The 22,618-nt window shown below is 36.0% G+C and overlaps 1 protein-coding gene across 5 annotated transcripts; it reads left to right on the top strand.

The window, feature by feature from the left end:
- The first annotated feature begins 821 nt into the window (after positions 1-821).
- LOC112467207 (glycerophosphocholine phosphodiesterase GPCPD1-like) lies at positions 822-22,388 on the top strand. 5 transcript variants are annotated; one of them, XM_025035712.1, is made up of 15 exons: positions 8,287-8,637; positions 8,917-8,923; positions 10,587-10,705; positions 10,839-11,038; positions 11,407-11,576; positions 11,732-11,910; positions 12,099-12,236; positions 12,315-12,425; positions 14,118-14,271; positions 14,619-14,772; positions 14,923-15,148; positions 16,997-17,152; positions 17,237-17,664; positions 17,798-17,939; positions 18,271-22,388. In XM_025035712.1, exons 3-15 carry the CDS (start codon positions 10,667-10,669, stop codon positions 18,535-18,537), a joined length of 2,364 nt encoding a protein of 787 aa, XP_024891480.1. In that variant the 5' UTR covers positions 8,287-8,637; positions 8,917-8,923; positions 10,587-10,666; the 3' UTR covers positions 18,538-22,388. The 5 variants fall into 5 exon arrangements, with proteins under 5 accessions (XP_024891477.1, XP_024891479.1, XP_024891480.1 ...); XM_025035709.1 differs by lacking the exons at positions 8,287-8,637; positions 8,917-8,923 and adding an exon at positions 822-1,111; XM_025035711.1 differs by lacking the exons at positions 8,287-8,637; positions 8,917-8,923 and adding an exon at positions 1,628-1,920.
- Positions 22,389-22,618: the final 230 nt, after the last annotated feature.

Genomic DNA, 22,618 nt, shown 5'->3' with positions numbered 1-22,618 from the left:
TATCAAATGGAATCTCTGGAATCTGTCAGTTATTTTAGCTGCTATCGGCAGCTGTCAAATTATGCTGGCAAACAATCAATTAACTGTAATTCGCGTTTGCGAATCTCTTGATTACCGAGTAATCTATTTCGAACGGTAGTTTTTGTTCAAAAATGAATATTTTAGATCACACGATACTTCCGTTCTTGCCACGACGAATATTTTTGCTGCTTACTGTTGCTAAAAATAAAATAAAACTGTTGGCAATATAAATGTAGCATAAGCAGCAGAATGTACCTGTCCCATTTTTAGCTTGTCAATAATAGTAGACGGCGTCATTAATGCTTTCCTAGCTGTGTTCTGGGGATTTCTATAGTGCACGTTACATGTACTATATAAATGTCTTCAGGTGGAAGGCATTAATGACGCCGTCTGTACAAAACTAGTTCAATTAGTTTGTTAAAATTATTCTCTTGCTAGATAAGGTTTGCTCATTTGTTTAGGCAAAAAAACCAACGATGTCAAGTGTTTTGTTAATTATATCATTAATACGACCGATCATCAGTAAATCAGTGAAAAATAAATCAATTAACAATTAATAATCGGATACGATTGGACAGGATCGAGGAAAGTGACTCATATTATGTCTCGATATTTTTACAACGTAAGATAGCGACAGTTTCGTAATCCTCCAAAGACACGGATGTAAATGATCCAACGCGCAACAGGGCATCAGTACACCGAGTCGACGCAGTCTGCTATCGACAATTATCGCCCAAGCGGATAGCGCAAAAAGAAGTTAAATGCCTCGGCTTGCGGTTGGACTTGTTTCTTTGATAAGCGCCGAGCCAGTCGGAAAACAACGTGTCGCAAATAAGCATATCGAAGTGTAGTGTGCAACTGCAACAATCGAATTTATCAGAATTATCGCTCTAAATCTGATCTCATCGAGGCCGCGATCTGTCGAAATCGAATCCCCAAGCTAAAAGAGCGCGCGATATTTTTAAGTGGTTACACAAGAGTATCCTAATGACGATACGGCGACACAATCGGCCTGTACTACCTGGCACGAAGATAACAAGATATCGAACCTTCCTCCCGACTGGAGACATCAATATATCGACGTCCCCAGGTAGAACATAATGGCTCGTCTACAATAGCCGTAAGAGTATGCAGTAAGCTATTGACTAAAACCATAGTCTCTGTTATTCTTGAATTGTAAGAATCTTATTAGTCAATAGCTTACTACTTACGTATTACTGCATACTCTTGCGGCTATTGTAGACGAGCCATAAAACTGACGACATGATATATAGTGATAACGTCATCGTGACTTTATTTGTCACTTGAAAAATCACTTTAACGCCACTTTGACGTCACTTTGATGTTACTTTGACCCTCATCGTGACTTTTCGCTCTGCTTGGGCTATGACTCATTGTCAGAAGAGAGAATACTGAAACCATCTCGCCAATATTAATCGGTGCTCATCTGCGCGTCGCGACGCTCCTATAGGCATCTCTACCGAGTGCACCGATTTATTTCGCAGATATGTCTCATAACTGCAGAAACATCAATGTCACGACGGATAACCGAATAGGACGAAAGGAGGGGAAGCGGAATCGTTGGAACGAAGCGATCGAGGAGCGAAAGCTAGTAGCACTCGAACGTTCGCGCGCGCCAGTACGTACGTTCGAAGCGATCGCGCAGTTAAATCCGCTTTTTTTTCTTTTGCATTCGTTCGCGATTTTAATTCCGGAAATTCTGACCGAGAGAGATAAACTCGTCCAGCTCGTTCCCGAAAAAAAACATAAAAATAGAAACTCGCACGTTTGACATCGACGCGGATCGAAGAGATCGGCGATGATCGATTGCGGTGTCGCAGCCCGGTGCGCGATGCAGCCCGCCGGAAGTTAGCACGTGCGCGGACCACTGTCTTGCAGGTGAGTGTGGAATGGAAACGACGGCGAACGGTGGTATTTATCCCCCCATAAATCGAACGGAATTACCGGAGCGCGAGAAAAAGCCGCGAGACACATATTGAGAGGGCAATTGAGAGAGATATAACGTATTCCCGGGATCGGCGCTCGAACGATTTTGATGTATCTCTTTCTCGTATATCTTTACGCAAAAATTATATTGAGAGAAGAGAGAGAGAGAGTGGCACGTAAAACCGCACGAGAAATGAAATTTACTGCGCTCGTCGCGCTTCGATGCGTTTCGATGCGTACAGGCAGTTTTTGATACGCTATAACCGCTATAAATATGAGAACGGACACGATATTTTCGCGATGGACTTTGAACTGTCACGAGAAAATAGCTTGCAGCTGATCGTTGTGAACAACTTTCCCAGCTGTGTAACAGCGTATTTCGAAATCCCTTTCTTATCCTCCTAATTATGAAATAGATAGCAGACGTCCGTGTTCGTTCCTTAATTCTTCGTTTAATGCGATCGACAAAAATAGATTCGAGATTTATAATTCCATCGAAAAAAAATCGCTTCAAAATAGAGGCTTTCCGTAGATATATATGAAAAAATATATATTATATGTGTTACATTTCTTATTTTGTCTGTAATTATGTCTTAATTAATAAGCGATTAAATATTATTTATATTCAGATAAATAATACTTTATAGAAAGGTATTTATGTAAAGAAACAAATTAGCGAGCACATATATGACTTATCGATTTATATAATTCGTTTTAACAAGACACGATTCGATGTCTCTAAATCTATCTTGATTTTTATCAGAGAAAAAGTATTCTTATATAATATGTAATCGTGAAACACGGAGCATACAATATACTGTCATTAATTGTATTTAAAATACGAGGAAATCTAAAATTTAAATCAAGAAATAAATCGATCCTTATCAACAAATAATCTTGAGAAGATATGGAAATCATCAAACGATGAGAAATAAGATATTTACAGATGAAAAACAGAATTTGATTCTTTTTATCTAATTTTGTCGCTTTTCTTAAATAAAATTATTTGTTCTCACGCCATGAAAAAATTTAGAGGGAATCTTGAAAAGATATTTAACTGCTGGAAAAAGAAAGTTTCAAACATAAATTCTGTGTTGATATATCTTTATGTGTAAAAGTATTTCTGCTGAAAAGAAAGAGAAAGAAAAAATCCTTTTGGTGGAGACTTCTAACGAAGACATTAAAACGTCAACGTGAAAAATTTTAATTGAGCTTATAGATTAGAGATTAGACAATACGGTGATACTTCAGATATTGCATTTTCATATAGGCTCTGTCTCTTTGAACAGACATTCAGAATAGTTTCTCGAACACAATGAATAATTATACAACAAACATTTTAAAATCAATAAAAAGATACAACTCTTAAAAAGAGTCGCGCAATAAGACCTTTTGACAAGTTGATTTATGAAAAAAGAAAGAATACTCTAAAAGAGCTGCTGCCGGAAATTGTGTATAATGGTTTCAATTTGACTTTTCATTATGCCCGTTCTTTTTGTACATACCATATCTGCAACTGTGGTATAATTCAAGATGTTACAGCTGGAGGCTTCCATTTTCGGAGAGTTTCACAAACCATCATAAACCATTTATGTTTTAAATACGAAATTAATAATGTTAGACAATAATATTTAAAAAAAACTATTACAGACGGATATTGTTTGTCGATTGCAATTTATATTGCGATTATAACTTCCGAAATTTCAAGCCAATCCAAAAAACGAAATAACAATTCGTTTGACGCATTAAATTGCGTAGGAAAAATGCAAGAAGTCTAAACCGGAAACGCGTGGCGAAAAACGTGGCGAACCGTTGCGAAATGCCGCGTTTCATAAATGTATGACATTCTACGTCACAAAATAAGAATAATTAAAAAGCACGATGATATGATCGAAAAACATATGATGTAAGAGAAATACATTTTTTTTTCCTTTTATTGCGACAAAACAGGTTCCGTTCAAAGTATCAAAACAATCTAATTATTGATGTCACGAGATTTAATCCCAAGTAGCAAAGATGACGTCTAAAGACGTCTTATTGACGTCATAGACGTCATTAAGACGTTATTAAGACGTCATTTTACGTCACTTTGCTACCTGGGATATCTTGCTTAATTTGTATAAATAGCGCGCGAAATATATAAACCGCGGAAAAGTGCCAATGTTTTTCTCGGCATTTCAACAACGTTAAATTGAACGTACCAGAAACCTGAACAAGTTCTGCAATGCTATACAAGCTGTTCCATGTTACACAAGCGACTCAAAATAAGAGAGCTAGCGGGAGGCTCGTTCTTTAATTAGATTCTACAGTATTTAACTTCAACAGAGAATTCACGCGCTCGATTCTCATCGTAAACATTCTTATCTTACGTTGATTTTAATTTTAATGATAGCTTAAATAATTCTTCTTATTGTATTCTAAAATGTTGTAAAGACTTTTCTAAAATTTTACACTCTGTGTGTAAAGTTTTTTACACGTCCGTGGATTTTCTTTAACGAAAGAGAGAAGAGAGAGAAAGGAGAAAAGTGTGACAAAGTATAATACACTTAAAGTACTTATTTTTATCATGTTATTCACAGCTTTTGCTGTAGTAAGACGGTATGAGCATTTTGTGTCTTAATAACGTGAAACGTAGACAAACATGTGATTAACTCGACTTTTTTAAATTATGTCATTATGTGATTATCATTGGCAAGCAAGATATGTGCATGTTTAACGTGTCACGAAAACACGATTAAGCGTGTTTGTTCGTTGCATCGGGCGCCGCGCTCAAAGTTGCCGATGCCCGACGTGTTTGCGATGTATAACTCGTTAGTAGCATTTGCGAAAAATACGATCTCGCCATGTCGTGCCCACAATTAATCCGACACTTGACGTAAAGCCGATGCGCGTAACGGCATAACGGCAAATATTATTAGACGTCGGGATAATGCGCAAATGGTGATAAATTGTTTTTGAAAGCGGTCGTAAATGCGCTTGATCAATCACGATGACTAGGATATATCGCGACAGACTGAAAGAAAAAAAAACACGACTAAAATTTATAGACGTCATCGACGAATCACTGATGGTGATTCGAATAAAGTTGATACTAACGCGAAACTCATGAAGATCTCAAACGTTAATACTCAGTCGTGAAACCAGAACCTTTCAGACATTGATCTGATTAATATTTTTTTAATTTAGTGCTTTATGAATATTGAATTGAACAAAAAGTTGTTAATTCAATATTCATAAAGCACTAAATTAAAAACAAATCTAATGAATATTCCTTGAATATTAATTAAAAGGCATTTTGCAAGTATTTCTGCATTTCTAAACTTATCGTTCTTATGATATGATATTCGAAGAATTTATCACAAAAATAAAATCTGAATATCTCCAGGTATCATTATGTGAAAAAAAACTTTCTCTCTTTTGCTTTCTTTTATTGTGATCACCTGTTTCAATATTATTTCCGAGAAAAGCGTATCGAGATATTTGCGTCTCTGTGTGTGGAAATATATCTAAACTTTCTAAGTAATGTCAGCGTATATACATTATCGCGCGCGAAATTCCAGGAGGAGGAAAGGGAGGAGGAGAGACGTTCCCAGACTTCCTGTAGAATTTCCCGGAAACGTTTCGCTGAAATATGTCACGCCGACCTTAATGAGCCTTCCTCACTTTTGGCCCCCGCGTTCCTAATTCGATACGCCCTTATCACGCGGGCGCACACGCTGCACCATCTAGCTGCAGCTACATCTCGCTCCGATTTTATTGGCGGCATTTTCGGTACGCTTTCAATTTAAATCGAAATATCAAAGTCGCTCGCGTTACGCAAAACACGCTCGCAACCTCACGCGCGTGGATGTTACGTATGTATTACGCATCACGCATGAGGAATGAAGGCTTGGTTCAACGTTCATTGTGCTTCTGTTTTATTTACATCGCAAATACCGTTTGGGCGCAGAAGGGGCCCGCGATGATCGCGACTATTATTGCCAGTTGCCACCACACACCGATCGCGCACGTGCGATTTTTTTTTATTAAAGAAAAAAAGAGAGATGTACATATAACAAAACTTAAGCTTAAACTCTATTTACAGGCGTACTTATTCATTTATTCCACTGTCTTAAAAAATTGTAGATTAGACGGTGTCGTCACTTCGTCTCGGATTTCTTTGTCTTATGAAACTATAATAATATGTCTTTCATAAGTATATTTTTTATTTACGCATGTAATAATCTATGCAGCGGGGAGGCTTTTTATCTCTTAAAAAAATTGCATATAATAAAAATATGCGCATCGGACATTCGTGCTCTAATTGTAGAACGTAAATATATAGGTTGTAATATGAGATATACAGGTCGTAATTAGATATATGAGATGTTGACTAGAGAATCGATTTGTGTCAAATTTTCAATGTTGTGTCGCGTTTTCAATTTTTGATCATATATATGTCATCATATATTATAATATCAAATATCTATCGATATTATATATATTTACATGTATATATGATATAAAGTAAAGTAAATACTTTTGAGATTAAATAAAGATTAAGATAATTTTGTTATTAAATATGGTGTATTATTATATAATATCTGTATATATTAATATATTGTAATATTATCGTAAAGAAAAGAAATTACGTCTGCATCCAGTAAATTGATAAGCTCGATTAATTAATCATAAAGCAATTATCTAACATAAATCAATATTTTATTGTTCCTATACATTTTTAGGAACGTACTGCATGTATATTTTGAAAAACATTGTCTTGTTTAAATATCTTTGGAACGTGAGTGCAGTCGAAAAGCACGAAATAAGTTTGTATAATATTACACGTTTCATATTGTATATATCGCTGATCGTTGCATGCCGATCACGTTTTCCTGCTCGAATGCAGTTCCCCCTGCCACTTAATGCGAACGTTTTTGTAACAAATGCTTTCCTGTCGAATGTTAACATTAAAATTCCTATCAAATAGGATCGAATAACTTCGAGAAACTGTTCGTTTTTGCCGCAACGCAGGAATTCTAAAAGGTCGACGACAATTTAAGCGATTTAAGAGAGATTTGAATGGTTTGTTAAAATAATAGAGACATCCTAAAAAAGATAATATAATTTTTCGGACGTTCTTTTTTATTATTCGAAAAACAAACTCGCGCCGTTCATTAGAAATTACACCTAGAAAGAAATAATTTATAACTCACTATATATCTCTTTCTCTCTCTATAGCTGTTGCTTTTATCTTACATATTCATTTTACTTCTTATCTAAATTAATTTTCTTGTTGTATATTAAGTAAAAAATTAGTAATTCTTCTTCATTTTAATAAAATAATATAGTACTATTTCAATTGGCACATTTTGATCAAATTAATTTAGAATTTTGTCACTCTCAAGTTCATTTTAGACGATCTATATATTCGCTTGATACATAATTCGTGTTATATTTCAGGATAGAATTGCATTTATAATCGTATATATCGTGTATTTTGACACACACGGAGTCATTAGTATACCTGACACATGAATTTATGCATATCGAAGCACATGCATGCATGCATTTCTTATATACGTTCCGATAACGGCGATAACCACCTAACTTTACGTGGTAAAGCATTTAATCCTCTATGTATCGTGTTATATATTTAAGGCAAAATATATATATTTTCTATTTCAATTCCTCGATAAGCACATATGTAAATTCACGTGGTAAGACATTCATGACTCGAATATACATATAAATCTATGGTTTTAACATACATTTTATACATAAAAAAGTATTTTAATCCTTTAAATGTTCTTCACATTTTGCGACACGGTAAAATTACAAATGGAACTCCATTTAAAATATAAAAAGCAACGGAATTCTGTGTCGCGTATTTTCGTCTTATAATGTCCACTTTTACGAATGTAGATTAACTTTTAATCTTGATTTAACTTACTTTTTATCTTTTCTTAATTTTTAGTGCTAGAAAAAGATAAAAAGTAAGTTAACCGAGATTAAAGTTAATCTAAATTCGTGGAAGTAAATATATAAAGCGGGTTGAAAAAAAAAATTTTTAACAATCTACGTTTTCGAATGTTCGAAATGCGAATTTTGGCGCGGCGGCCTAATAGGGAATTCATACGGCGTCCGATTGCAGAATTCGCTAGTTCTAGGGACTTCGGAGGACAGTACATACGTTTTCTCTCCCTCTCGGAACGAATTTTTCTATTGGAGCTCGCGGACGCTCCTCCACCTCCTCTACAGTCGTAAGTCCACGGCGTCCACGGCTGTCCACGTCCGCGCTCCGGGCTCCGTCAAGCTTGTCCACTTACTCCACTATACCCTGCTATACCCACATCCACTACTCCACTTGTCTAGGAGCAGGAACATCGGAATTCGGTGGTATCGCGCTCTGTCGTCCGCCATCGCTGTGCATTTCCATGCCAGTGCGTCACGGTCGCGCGTGTGGTGCATTGCGTTTAGTGCGAGGCAAGGGCTACGGTCGCGTCACGATTATGTCGAGTATCGCGAAGCATCCGGAACGACTGCCGCAGGCGTTCGTCAAATAACGCGAGTCGACGAACGGCAAGCGGCGACGAGGTCGCGCGTCGCGCCGAGGACGGCCGAGAGAAAACGGAGCGACGGAGCTCCTGAAAACGGGATCGCCGACAGCTACCGAGACTCTTCCACGTCGTAAGTATAGTAACACCGTTCATTGTTGGAGCAACGTGTTTCCCCGGGCGACTTGTTTCACGATCCGACGGAGAGGAATCGTCGAAAAACTGCGCGTTTTGAGAAAAACCTATCCGGAAAAAATAAAAGATGAAAAAAATCCACAAAGGGAGAAAGTCGCTCCCGAAATGCGAAGCTCTCGCCCGTGTTTACGCGGCACGTCACTCGATAATCGCCGCTCCCGGAGAGCGGACGCTCTCTTCCACCTTCGACTTTGACGGGTTTCCGTTCCCATTACAGGTACAAAGTACGGTTTGTTATATATTTGGAGCTTGCTCATCCACGAAACTCTCCAAGTCCATGCCAGATTCTAGAAGGAATTCTTATCTTCAGCGCCTCGAGGCTCTGGATAACGATAAATAATACGAGTTGGTATTCTCGAACACGTGTCTAGGGCAGGAGAAAAAAGACCTGTTATTGCGTTCGCGTAAGGAAACAGACGCATACGTATACCTACGCATACAGCCAACGGGCAATGTTTCCCTCGATCGTTAAATCGCCGCGCTTCCGCGGAGAAAGTCGCTCGCGAATCCAATTATCGCTCTTTGTGTTTGTGTTGCATCGTGTCGGGCTGAGAATGTCAGGGGAGTGGGAGAAGAACGTCAGCCTTCGTCGATCATGGATCGCGCGGGGATAGGATGACTGTCATATCGCGCAAACGATCCCGCGAGGCAGCCACGTCGACGTGGAAAAAGGCTCGGGCTGCGTTTCAATATTCACTGCCAGTACGGAAAATCTATAGTTTACGTCACTTATACTATAGATTTTCAGTACTGGCAGTGAATATCGAAACGCAACCTCGGTCTTCATAGCTAAATCTTTTTGCACCTCTCACCTTGTCTGTTTTTTCTTCCTGTATAATGTCCAACTACATATTTATTTTATTTTTATTACCGAAAGTGTAAAATAGTACAAAGAACAGACCTCTCATATATCAAGATTGAGATTTTAAGATCCGAGATTTTATTCCAGGGCGTTTGAGGGAATAAAACGAGCCCGTAGTTTCGCTGAGAGATGTTTTCTATTCTAGAATTTTTTCACAAATATTTTGAAGATTAATGCCATCCAGGAGTTACCCGGTGATTTTGTAAATAAAAATCATTTTTCTGATAAAATATAAATTATTCTTGGCAAAAATAGCAAACTTGGTTGTTTTGGATATTTATACATTTAAATATTTATATACGGGATTGTGTCTGTCCGGATAAATAATTCGCAGAGCGTATATTACTTTATCAATAGGAGAGAATAGGGTGCGAAATGTGATATAGTAGCTGTAACCGGACTTGCATCATAAAAGTTTATCCCTGTTTAGTCATACATGTTTACCTGATACAGTGTGGGAACTTTTAATGGGGTATTTTCCCAGAGACTCTTCTGAGTATATCTTATTTATTGCTTATAATTGTTTTTTTTACAAATCTCTTTTAATGTAATGTACAAAATGTATTGCAATTGATTTTTCATAATTATTGATGCCACAGAATTATTACAGAAGTGATGAAGGGGATTATATATGACAACATCGTCTTATTTTATTGCAGTAATATTATATTGACATTAATCAGGCTAATGAACAAAAGATTTATTATTTTTATTGTTGCTAGATCCTTTATCAATTAATTAATTAATCATTTATATGATTAATCCATTTTGCAATAATTATATGAAGCTAACTGAACAATTTTTGAATGAAGAATGTTATAAATTACGAATCACAAATCATGACTCATCATGTTACATTTGAGTATTAATAGTAACTAAATTGCTGAATAAATAAATAAAAACATTTAAAAAAACTTATAATCCTAATCGAACAAAATACGTAAACGCATGTTCTGAAATATAAAAAAAATTGCAGGAGCATAATCTTAAAAAACGGCGTAGTAATATGCATTGAACCTTTTTAGGGGGAAGAAACAAGGAGAAAACCAAACAAACCCCACGTGAGCTTATCATCACCGAAGTGGCGGTCACGCAAAGTTCCGATATGAGGGAGTCTAAAAGAGACTGGATTTTTAGAGTCCAGGTAATTTTTGCACCTTTGCACTTTGGTCTTTTTTATTTCAATACTCTTGCATAGATATTTTCAGCAATTTTAATTAAAAAAGAACAAAACTAAATATTTTTACATGCAATTGAAACTTGCTTTAAATTTGAAGGTACCTAACTTGGAGAAAAATGAAGTGGTTTATGTGGTTGGAAATTTGCCTGAGTTGGGTGCTTGGAATCACAACCAGGCTATCCAGATGTCGCAAGAACATAGCAGTCGGAGAGGGTCTCCTATAATGTTAGATAATAACAGCAGCGGGGATTTCTATAACGAAGATGGGGACAATGCAGCTGACGGCATATTTGAAGAGTAAGTATACAATATAAAAAGATATCGTTTCTTTTAATTGCAAAAGCTATGCAAAATCTTTTTCTGTCTTTTCTTCATTTTTTTCTTTGCATACAGAAAAAAATTTGTATAGAACGTGTTCTACATATTATATTAAGTATATATTAACTTATATACTTTGTATTGAATACTATCAATGGTTTTAAAATTAAATTTATCCGATAATTTGTAAACAAAGAAGGAAATGTACTGGCAAATATTTATTTTAAGTACATATTTATACTTTTATGAATATTTGCTTAAAGCGTTTGTTCTTTTTTTTTTCAAGTTATAAAAATATTAATCACTATGCTTACTATATCATGTCTTACAATGTAAATATATTCCAGAGATGGACGAATATTCTCGCAGAAAGTTGCTCTTCCCATCGACGCAAATATCGAGTTTCGATATTTTATAGCTGTTATCTGCGAATCGAACGGCACTAAAAATTCGGCCAAAACTCTGATTATCCGCAGATGGGAAACTCACATGACACCACGAGTAATTAAGAGAAATAGTATGTATTTATTGATCATATTTTTGTAACTAAAATATATGCTGCATAAGTTATAACTATAATATATGCTGCAAACATTAGAAAAAATAAATTTACAGAACATATAATACCTTTAAAAAATATATTGTAAATTATACAATTAATCTATTTTGCAGCACCAAGTAATTTTGACAATGACACATTGCCAGATCCTGACAAATTTGGCTATCATAATAATTACAGCAAGATTGAACAAGGTTGGCTGACAGATGAGACTGTGATACAATTTAAACTTTTTAACAATCCTGTTAAACTCTGGAAGAACCGGTTGCAAAACAAAAAAGTTCATATTAAGGTAATATTATTACTCTATTTTATTTCTATTGTTTAATATCTTTACTTTTAAAAAGAATTTTACATTTTAATTAAAAACAAAAATTAATGAACTGTTTACTTGTAAAATAATAAATACATTAGAGATATTCAGCTTTTTCACAAAAAGTTATTTTCAAACTGATAACTGACATTTCATTTATGTTACAGATGACACCTGTAAATCTAGTTAGGCATAATTCTTTAGAACTGCAACAGTTTGGAGGCGAATGTATAGACGACAGTCTTTCTATGGATACGCAAGATATTGTTGATCAACCCGCTTTTACCAGTATTACAGAAATTGCTGTAAGTGTTAATTTTAGATACCTACATACATCATCATCTCGAGTATAATAATCGAGCAACGCTTACGTGTATTTCCAGGTGATGAATGATGAAGAGGCTAGATTCAAGTCCCAGGAGCAATTCGGCCGTCCTCACAATGAAGACGAATTTTTAATCTTCAATGTTGCCGTTCGGTATCCTGAAACAATCGTAAGTTTCCACGTGGATAGTCTCATCACAAGGCATCATACTATATATACACTATTATGTGAAAAGCTGGGATTTATTGCTTGCATTGCTTGCGATTTTACTGTACACACTTTCGAATGCGATCTCTTTAGTTTTTCAACTATATCAGTTTGAAGTTTCATCCGTTCAAAGATGTCACATCCGCTTCTTCCGATACTCGTGCAATGTGGTACTTCGATGTCACGACGAAATAAAAAATACACTGACATTTCCCTTAGGCCTTATTTGATCTTTCATGTAAAATTATTTACGCGCATTTATAAATTCTCGGGGAAACCCATGCGTAACATGACCGCCGAACAAGAAAATCGTTGGCACGGCAGAGCAATAAATTACTGGTTAGTGATGTGATTCACAAAACGAACTGAGCACACTAAGAATACGCATTGACCATATCATGTGAGTTTTCAGTAGACCACGAGTAGGCCGGCCACGTCTCTTCGCGCGACTTGTTCGAATTACTTGGTAAACGATAATTAAACTTGTCCAGCAGCTATCTCCCTCCTCGGAAATGCCAACAGCGACGTGATCGCGCGGTGTCCAGTCCCGAGGAACACGAAGACGACCTGTTCAACTTGTACAAAAGCAAGACCTCTGGTGCAAATGATGATGCTAACATGCAATCTGATGTTTCGATGCTAAGCATCGTCTACCACTTTACATCTGTGTCACATGACATCACACAGAGATATGATGGTTTTGATTGTCGTTTACCTTACCAGACCTATCCTTCGGCTGGTCTCTCGTAAATCGTCTCGTGTGCTTTTTGTTTCCTATCGAAATTACATAAATTGATTGATTAACAACAAGTAATTGCGATTCTGGTCCATTCGAATTGGATCCAAATGGATCCGAAGTCTTATTTCGTTTCGTTGTGTTCATGTCCGTTGTTTCCTCGATTTACGCGAGTTGCAGCCATTCCGTAAACTCCTAAAAATGTTGCGATATCAACGCTATCACATCTCATATCCATCTGTGTGCGTCGAAAATGGTGAGATTCCCATCACTCCTATATCCTTTTAGTATACTACTAATATTTTCTAGCTCTGACCGACTTCTTCTGTACGTGTCACCGCTGTGCGGCCAATGCCAGAATCTATGCTGTCAGAATCTTCTGAATCCGAATTGCAAACGTTGCTGACTTGCTCTTTCTAATCTCTTTATCTCTATTTCGCTCTGTCGAAATTTAACATTGAATGATCTCGGCAGGTGTTGCGGAATACGCGTCACCAGGCAGTGTACAACGTTTAGCAATTATTGATCCGATTCATTGCTAGATTACCAGAAATTTGTTGCTCTTGCCTACCAACGATTCAAAATTTCTACGCCGGAAGCTTCAGGCAACTTAGTTTACATAGTAGGATGTATGCTGAAGGAATATTCGCAAATTAATGATATACTTTATTACTTTATTAAACAAGTTTCGAAACAATATAAATCGCCTGTTGTGGCAAAGAAAACAAACAAAATTCTTACTTCAAAACCAAAAAACTGAATTATTTGCTCTTATTTGCCTGACCTTAATCATAGAACGTGATTAATATTGAAGCAAGCACGCAAAGTGGATGAGCTATTGTACTGAAAGAAATATATTGGTGTTGTTCAAAGTGTTACGGTCTTTTCGATGAAGCATTAAGTAGACTGTTTTTCCAGGGGTACTTAGTGGACTACTACGTGCACAGCTCAAGATGTTTCCCAGGAGAACCACCAAATCACATTGGTTTCAGCTACATCTTGCCGGGTGCTTTACAACCTAGCGTTGGACTTCTGACGGTACCAATTACTAGTACAAAACATAGACCTATTGGTAAGTAAAAAAATACTCTAATAAATAGTGTTAATTAGTAAGGATATTTTTATCCCGTTATTATAAATTATAAATTATATGATGTAATAATGCCAAATCAAACATTTAATTTTGTAATAATAATGTTTATCACTGTGTGATTTAAAGAATAAATTCTTGAACATATTACATTCGACCTTTATTCCGTTCAAACTACAAGATAATACTGATTAATTGCATAAAAATTTACCAAAAGACTAAATACTAACTAGAAAGTCACAGTTGATCGATTCACGTTTATATTTTATGTAAACAATAATAATCTCATATGTATTGTTTCTTTTCTGCAATAAGCTTTTATATTAAAGGCCAACTGACGGTGGAATATGTTGTCATAAAACCAATACCGGATCATCCATGGGACATGAGCATCTCATACGCGAAGCATTGGGAACAGCGTTGGTCAGGCTTAGATGTAGGACACAGAGGACTTGGTACATCTTTCAAATTCGAAACAAAGAAGTAAGTTGATTTATATCTAAACACTATTTATCCGACATACCTGTATAAAATCAAAAAATTTCTTTTTATTGCTTTTTATATTTATAATTTTATAAAAAATGTCTTTTTTAAGATGTACTATATTCTAATTTGAAAATAAAATCTTTACAGTTGTGCTAACGTGCGCGAGAACACAGTCGCATCATTGAAAACCGCGTCTCATCACGGTGCAGACATGGTCGAGTTCGATGTCCAGCTATCGAAGGATCTTATACCTGTGATCTACCATGACTTTTACGTATCCATCTCAATGAAGCGTAAGAAGCAGATAGAGGCTATGGATATGCTAGAGATACCTGTCAAAGATCTTACTTTAGAGCAGCTTCATCTACTCAAGGTATGAATTAATTACGATAACTGATGTTTCTTATATCATGCATTTTCATTTCTTGCATTTTTGAACATATTTATACACTTATTTTTTACATTTATATCATATTGAAACAATATATATCAATTTTGTTGATAATTAATATGATTAACATTTATATGTCGATTTTTCATAGTCTTATTAAACGAACACATGTATGTTTTATTAAGTTTTATTATATTTTTTATAACACAAACTAATATTTATAGAAAATAACTGTATGTTAAATTGTATTTAGAGATTAATATTGTGCTCTTGGGACATATAATTAATTAAGCCGATGGAAGAACGTTTTGAAAAATGTATTTATCTCTCATTTATCTCTTGTTTAAAAGAAAAACGGCATAAGGCGCAACAAATCTAATTTTTAAAAAGTATGCTAGACAGAGAATTATATTATTTATTATATTCTATATAGATTATATACGCAAAAAATTATAATTTTCATTAATTACTGATCTTCCGCTAGCTTAATTAACAAATGCATCCATTATAGTTGGTAACACTAGTTGAATGACGATGGGAAACACCTCTTCGGAAATGCTTCGCGTATCAATGTTTTGCTTTTTATGTCTCTTTTATCTTAGTAAAGGAAAAGTAGATTACTACGCAGGAGTATGTCGTACGTAAACGTCCATCAGCTCACACATTCAAACCAGCCAACATTCAAAAATGACATGCTCTTCCGTATTTGTCTATTTTTTAATATTCAACAGGATTATTGTTACCCGAGGGACTCGTTGGGTAAGGTGCTCTATTACGTTGATAAAGCTGAGAAGGGGGTTAACAGTCTGGTGAGCTTTTATACTGCTTGCGCCGGCTAACTCGTCGCTCAAAATGTATAACCAATATACTCATCTGACTTGCATGCTTTTTTTAAAAGCTACCAAGCGATCGAATCAAATATCTGAAATACTATTGTTATTACGAGAAACAATATTCTTTCTCAATATGCAATGTTGTGCTTTTCTTAGAAGCTATAATTGAATGTTTATCTAAATTGAAATTTATCTCTTTTTCTTTTCAAGCGTGAGTTTTAATAATAAAACTCGCCAGCAGATTACAACTAAAAATGATTCTCAGTTGGTGTCTACTTGCAAGATTTATATGATTCTCTCGATAGCAAAACTCTGGTAAATAGATTAAAACTGAATCCCGCGATTAGTTTGACATTTTCAAAGCTTTATTGTTGCTCTCAAAAAACAAAATATATTCGATGAACATTCAGTCTGATAGCTTGTAGTAAGTCATAAGATTGGTCCAATTTCAAATCATTATGCAAATGCAAAAAAACGGCTAAAGTAACGTTCATGAAGTGTCTTCTAATATTTCTAGACACATTCTGGATTCTTAATAAAATTATTAATCACCAGTTTCACCCCCTACGACTATATACAAATGCTCACACTTTGAATTAAACCTCATTAAAAAGTGCGAGGATAGAATTTCAGGACTGAGCTGATATGAGAGATTAATGAGAAAATTTTATTAAAATATCTCTTCAAAAGTTATATCAAAGTGTGAAAGGATGGAGTAATGTAAATATTTTTTCTTATAATTGTTTTTCTGCAGCTCAGTTTCCTAAAATGTTTCCGACGCATCTTGTGCAATTTCGTCGATCATAGCACGCGACTAACATATCACGAATGGCACGAAATTACAAGATGTATTTGCATTGAGCCAGTACGGTTGTTTTGTCCGTTGCTTTGAACGTTCATTACGTCAATGACAATATGATCTACTTTGTCGACTCCTAAATAATTAAATGAATATCATACGTGTACGTATATTTCATTAGCGAGATTTTTCTTTCAGGTTTATCACGTAGCTGAAGGTCGTGAGAAAAATCCGAGATTCTTTGACGAGGATTTGGAAGATCATCAGCCCTTCCCTACGCTACAAACTGTGCTGCAAGAACTCGAGCAACACGTTGGATGCAATATCGAAATTAAATGGACCATGCAATTGAAGGTGAGAATGCTTTTAGTATAATATCATACAATACTTTTCTTTTTAACAGTTAATAACAAGTTAAATTGATCTTTCTGCCATCAGGACGGCACGTTCGAACTCAATCATCCCTTCGATCTCAACATGTATCTAGATATTATTTTAAAAGTGGTATTAGAATACGGGGGTCATCGAAAAATCGTGTTTTCTTCGTTCAATCCGGATATATGCGCAATGATCCGTCTCAAACAAAACAAGTATCCAGTGGTGTTTTTAACACAAGGCATTACATCGAAATATCCCACTTATCACGATCCAAGATGCCAAACGATACCGATGGCCATGAGACACGCATTAACCGCAGATATCCTAGGAATTAACGTCCATACCGAAGATATTCTTCGGGATCCGTCTCAAGTCAAGTTAGTCAAGGATGCGGGATTAATTATCTTCTGCTGGGGCGACGACAACAATGATAAGGGTACTATTCAGTATCTGAAGAAACTCGGCTTACATGCGGTTATATACGATAAGTAAGTCACGCACCGAATACAAATCCAATTCAAAAGCCAATAATTTAATCAGATTGAAGATATTGAGATAATAATTGTCTCGTTTGAGAAATCTTTGCGTGTATATATTTTACGTTTTTAATGTTATTTTTAGAATCGATGAATATAACGCGAAAGAAGTGAAGGAGAGTATATTCTTAGTGGACGCTAGAGAAAGCCAGAAAGAGCTGATAGCCTTGGCACACTGCAATCAAACACCACAGACACAAATCTCTACTCCCCTCAACACAGAAAAGGTAATTATCTTTTAATAGATATTATTAACATGCGACATGCATAAGAACAACAAAGTATATAGCAGATCCTCTCAATAAGTTTACAAATAATTTTAAATTTTAAACATATTTGCAAAATATTACATATAACGCAAATATTACGTATCCCACATATTTTTATTTTATATTAAGATTTACTAAATTTAAAGCACTAGTATCTGTAAGAAATAATATTTTCTTCAAAAACGCATTTCTTTTTTATCATAATATTCATACTTGAACCCGAGTGTACAATAAAATTTACACTCTAAACGTACGAAGCATGAAATGTATTTGAATAATGTTGATTTAGGAATATTATTTGAATCGACCGTCAACGACCACGTCGTTGAAGAACATTATTGGCGGTGACAGCATATATTCCGTGCCAAACATGAAGTTGCCGACCAACTGCGAGGAGAGCATAGAAATTAACGAAATGACCAAGGATTTCAGTGCCTGCGCGAACACTTTTGGCCATTCGGTGAAAGCAAACGGCGCATCCGACGTAATTTGTAAACAACCGACTCCTCTACCTGAGTTTTATGGAGAAGACGAGGCGGCGAAGGATTGCCTCTGATGCTTTTCCTTCAAAAAATCCTTCTTCTCATGGTTTTCATGGAGAAGTGTCAATAAGAAGGATCCTACGCCACGCGATGACAGGAAGAACTTTTTTGTAATTTATGATACGCTGTAATTGATAGGCCGGAATATTATCGAGAATTATGTACTTCTGAAATCTGTGTGGCGCTCTTATATAGATCGTCATACAGATTATATTTAAATAACCCGGAATCAAAACCAATCAATGTTGTTCTGAGATTTGTCAAAGGACCTATTCTGCATTCAACATTTAGCTTTAAGTATAACTATATGATACACAGCCTATTGCGTGATTGTTTCGCACCTTAAAAAGCAATCAGATTAATCATGTCTAACGGTAATAGTGAAACTTACAATTTCAATAAATCCTACTGACAGATCATAGAATAATATTGATTGCTTTAAGATATCGATATAGTACGTGATGTGCAAAGAAAAATAATCCGATTTACTATTCTCATATTTTTCCAATCGGTCCATTTTTTTGCGCATTGTACAGCGTGTGTCGGAAAAAGTGTGTAGCCGGATACTCGTGAAGAAATTGGGAATTGATCCTTCTTTAATCCTAAATATATTATTCAATTAGTAGATAATCATATATTTGCACTTTTCCAAACTTTATTCAACGATGGCTGTAATTTTTAGTCGAAATGTTAAAAATTTAAAAACTCAGAACGAGTCCAAGTTTTAAAGAATCTAGACACGCAAAGATTTAAAATGTCTATGTTCCATATGTCCAAATTGAAATCTAGGTATTCAAAAATTTAAACACAAAGATCTAGGAACCTATATAGATCTAACGATTCAACGATCGAAATGCCTAAAAATGTAGAAATGTAGGAATCTGAGAATAGAGTTTTACTTATATTAGATAGTTCGTTATTTAATTGCTAGATTACGTATTCCCTATAAAAAGAAATTGCAAGCGGATTGTTTAATCCATTCGTTACCGGCATACAACTGTTTCCACGCGCTCCACGTGCACTCTAGTAACTTTAAACAAGAATATTCTTAGTGTACTAATGAATCCTGCGCAGGATGTAGAACGATTTTAACTCCCACGAGTCCGCTCGCGGTGAGCCGGTGCGGGAGTTATGTTTTTAGTACAAATGTCTTCAGGTATATATTTTTATTTATAATCAGGAAGAAAACAATTCTCTCCTCTCGTATCTCTTCCGCTGTCGATTTAAACGTTACAATACGCGAACGGAGAAAAGGAAAAGAGAGACAGAAAAAAAGCAAACGAAGAAGACGAAGAAAAATAGCAAATTGCTCGTTACGCGGATAGCAAACTAAATGCCATTAGTTGATACGATTTTTTACGAGCTGTCGAACGAAAAATCGCGCCGAATGCGAGAGCGAATGATCGCGCCGCACCTCGAATTGCCTTCTCGACAGCTGTACCTCAAGTTTTAATAAGACCGTAACGTAAACTATTTTTCGTAATCATCTAGGAAGTACTTCATGTTCATTTATTTATGTCATCTGACAATTCGCACGATCAGCACGAGCGTATGATCAAGAAAAATAAAGAAAAATCGTAAAAGGAGCACGCACACATCTCGTTCATTTTTTTTCCATTTTTTGTTTCGTCACACTTTTAACACTGACATCAAGTCAGTGCGTAGTTTTGCTCATTCTGAGTAGTCTTACGGTAACGCTGCGAATAATTTACAGTCTCTTCGTGGTGTACAACAGACGCCCGATGTTCAGATGTACTTCCGACTCGGTCGCGCGAGAGACCTGCCGTCGCGTCGGGAGTACTTTTCGGCGAGGAAAGCTCCGGGACGTGTCGGTCTCTCGCCGATTTTTAGCGCACCAAGTGCGATCGGAGGGCATCGAACGCGAGAAGCATCATTCGCTTTCTAGCAAACAGTCTCCCGAATGCATATGTTCTTTCGAGAGAAAAATAACGTTAACCCTTCAACCGATAGCGTTGTCCATCCATAGCTTAGTGGCATGAACGAGCCGAGCTCGTCGCACCGTCCGCTTCGATTTTTGATATCACGAAATAATTCGCGTTTTTTTCATTGACGACAAGCGATACACCTCGCCGTGGATAAATGGGGAACCAACGCTTTGCGCTCGGAATGCACTTGTCATAACAAAACATTAGGTCGGGGCATACTTATTTGTCCGTCAACGCCGACTAAAAGTTTTGCCATCGCAATTTCCAAATTGCAGGTTTATCAATGGGGTACGGAAATAGAGACGGATAAAATTATCCAACAGGTTATTGAATAGTGAAATCAGATTGTCGCTTGTGCGACGTGATTAAAGGAAATTTAATTAACTAAGGGATCTAGATAAGACAAATATAAGCGGCAGCTTTGCGCCGATATAATGATCTCGTGAATAATGGATGTAATGGGGGGTACGGGTCCGGATACCTATATATTAGAAATACTAATAATCATTCTTATTATTATAAGTATAATAATACCGTATTAGCATTTGTATCATAGCGCATCGAGGTCCTGTTATAATAATTTAATAATAACCTATTGTTAAAAGATTATACGCTACGATAACATAATGCTGTTATATTATTACAATGGTAATATCGACACGAGATGCGGATCGAAACCGGGTTGATGCTTCGCAGCGCAAAGAGTTGATCTGCCGGCTGAAGGGTTGAAGGAAACGGACGTGCAGCGGCACGCCGAGCGTCTTTGTAAAATTTTTTACAGGAAAGGTAACATGCGTACTGCATTGAGATAGCAAAAAAAAAAAAGAAGCTGTAACAGGCTAATTGTATCAAGAGTGATTGTATCAATCGTCGAGACTCTGGCAATGTACAGTACATTTGTTGAAAGGATACTAAGCAAATACACGATCTGTACGTTACTGCGAGATCACGTCGCTGCACTATGCGGGGGGTGTGATATTACAATACTTCTCTTTCCTTTTTTTCCCCGGTCGCCTTGCCGCGGAGGCCGAGCGTCCCTTTAAACTTTCTGCGTCCAACGCAAGTAGCGACTATATAAAAATCGCGGATGTCCTCTCGCCGAGGAAGGATTCGAACTTCAAGATAACGCAATTAAACGCCGAAAAAACGAAAGGCTAACAATGCGGAACGCTAATTAAATCGGGAAAACACCTCAGACTTTCTTATCGACGATAATTATTTTTTTATAGATTATACGGCATCAACCGGCGAGTACTGTATTAATAATTAGCGTTAATAAGTGTAAACGGCAAAGAGATAAGCTCGGAGCTTAAATGTCATGAGATTCGAGTGTGTATTCCGAGATAACGGCTTAAATCCGCGATTTTGCATACTTATAATTGAGATAAAGATCGCAGAATCGGCTTTAGAGAAAATTTATGCGCATTTATAACAGTCTTACCTAGTTTCAATATCTTTATAGGAACTTACCGTTCCAGCTTGGCTTTTTCTGACTTATTAAATTTCTTATGATAAGTATAGATTTTATCTGATGGAATGCGGGAAGAAATCTAAAGCCGACACCGAGATAATTAAAATACTCAGATGCAACCTTTTCTCATTTTCCATCTATTATATATTGTTATTAACATATCAGTATATATGTATGTATATATATGTATTATATATTAGAACGATTCATTTTTCCTGTTTAAGTTCTGAGCAACTCCATGCGTCAGTTGGCGAACTTTATAAGTTTTGCGAACTCGATGTGTCACGGTCTCCGAAACCGTTTTAACCGATAAACTCGGAGCATAGTTAAGATTTCTAATGATTGTCTATCTTTACTTCTATTTTGTTCATATTATACGACACAACGATCGAGAAGGATTGAAGTAATTTATTCTTGCCGAGATAATAAAACATTTGTATTATCAAAACGTCTGTCTTTGCCGATGATTGTGAATAATGTTGACCTTCAACTTCCTCCCTGCGTTTTTAGACGTATTAAGAGTTTTTTAGAGGACATCCTGTGATCTCGAGATAGGTACTCTACGTATATATATATATATATATATATGTATTATAATTTTATAAATTCTAAAATTATAGTTAAATTTTCATGTGTATAACGTATATACACAGAGTATCTCAAAACTACAGAATCTAT

Source organism: Temnothorax curvispinosus, unplaced genomic scaffold, assembly GCF_003070985.1.
Source record: "Temnothorax curvispinosus isolate PA1 unplaced genomic scaffold, ASM307098v1 QBEX01017059.1, whole genome shotgun sequence".
Classification (NCBI taxonomy): Eukaryota; Metazoa; Arthropoda; class Insecta; order Hymenoptera; family Formicidae; genus Temnothorax; species Temnothorax curvispinosus.
Note: the sequence above shows the minus strand (reverse complement) of the source record. Positions and strands in the feature narration are given on the sequence as shown.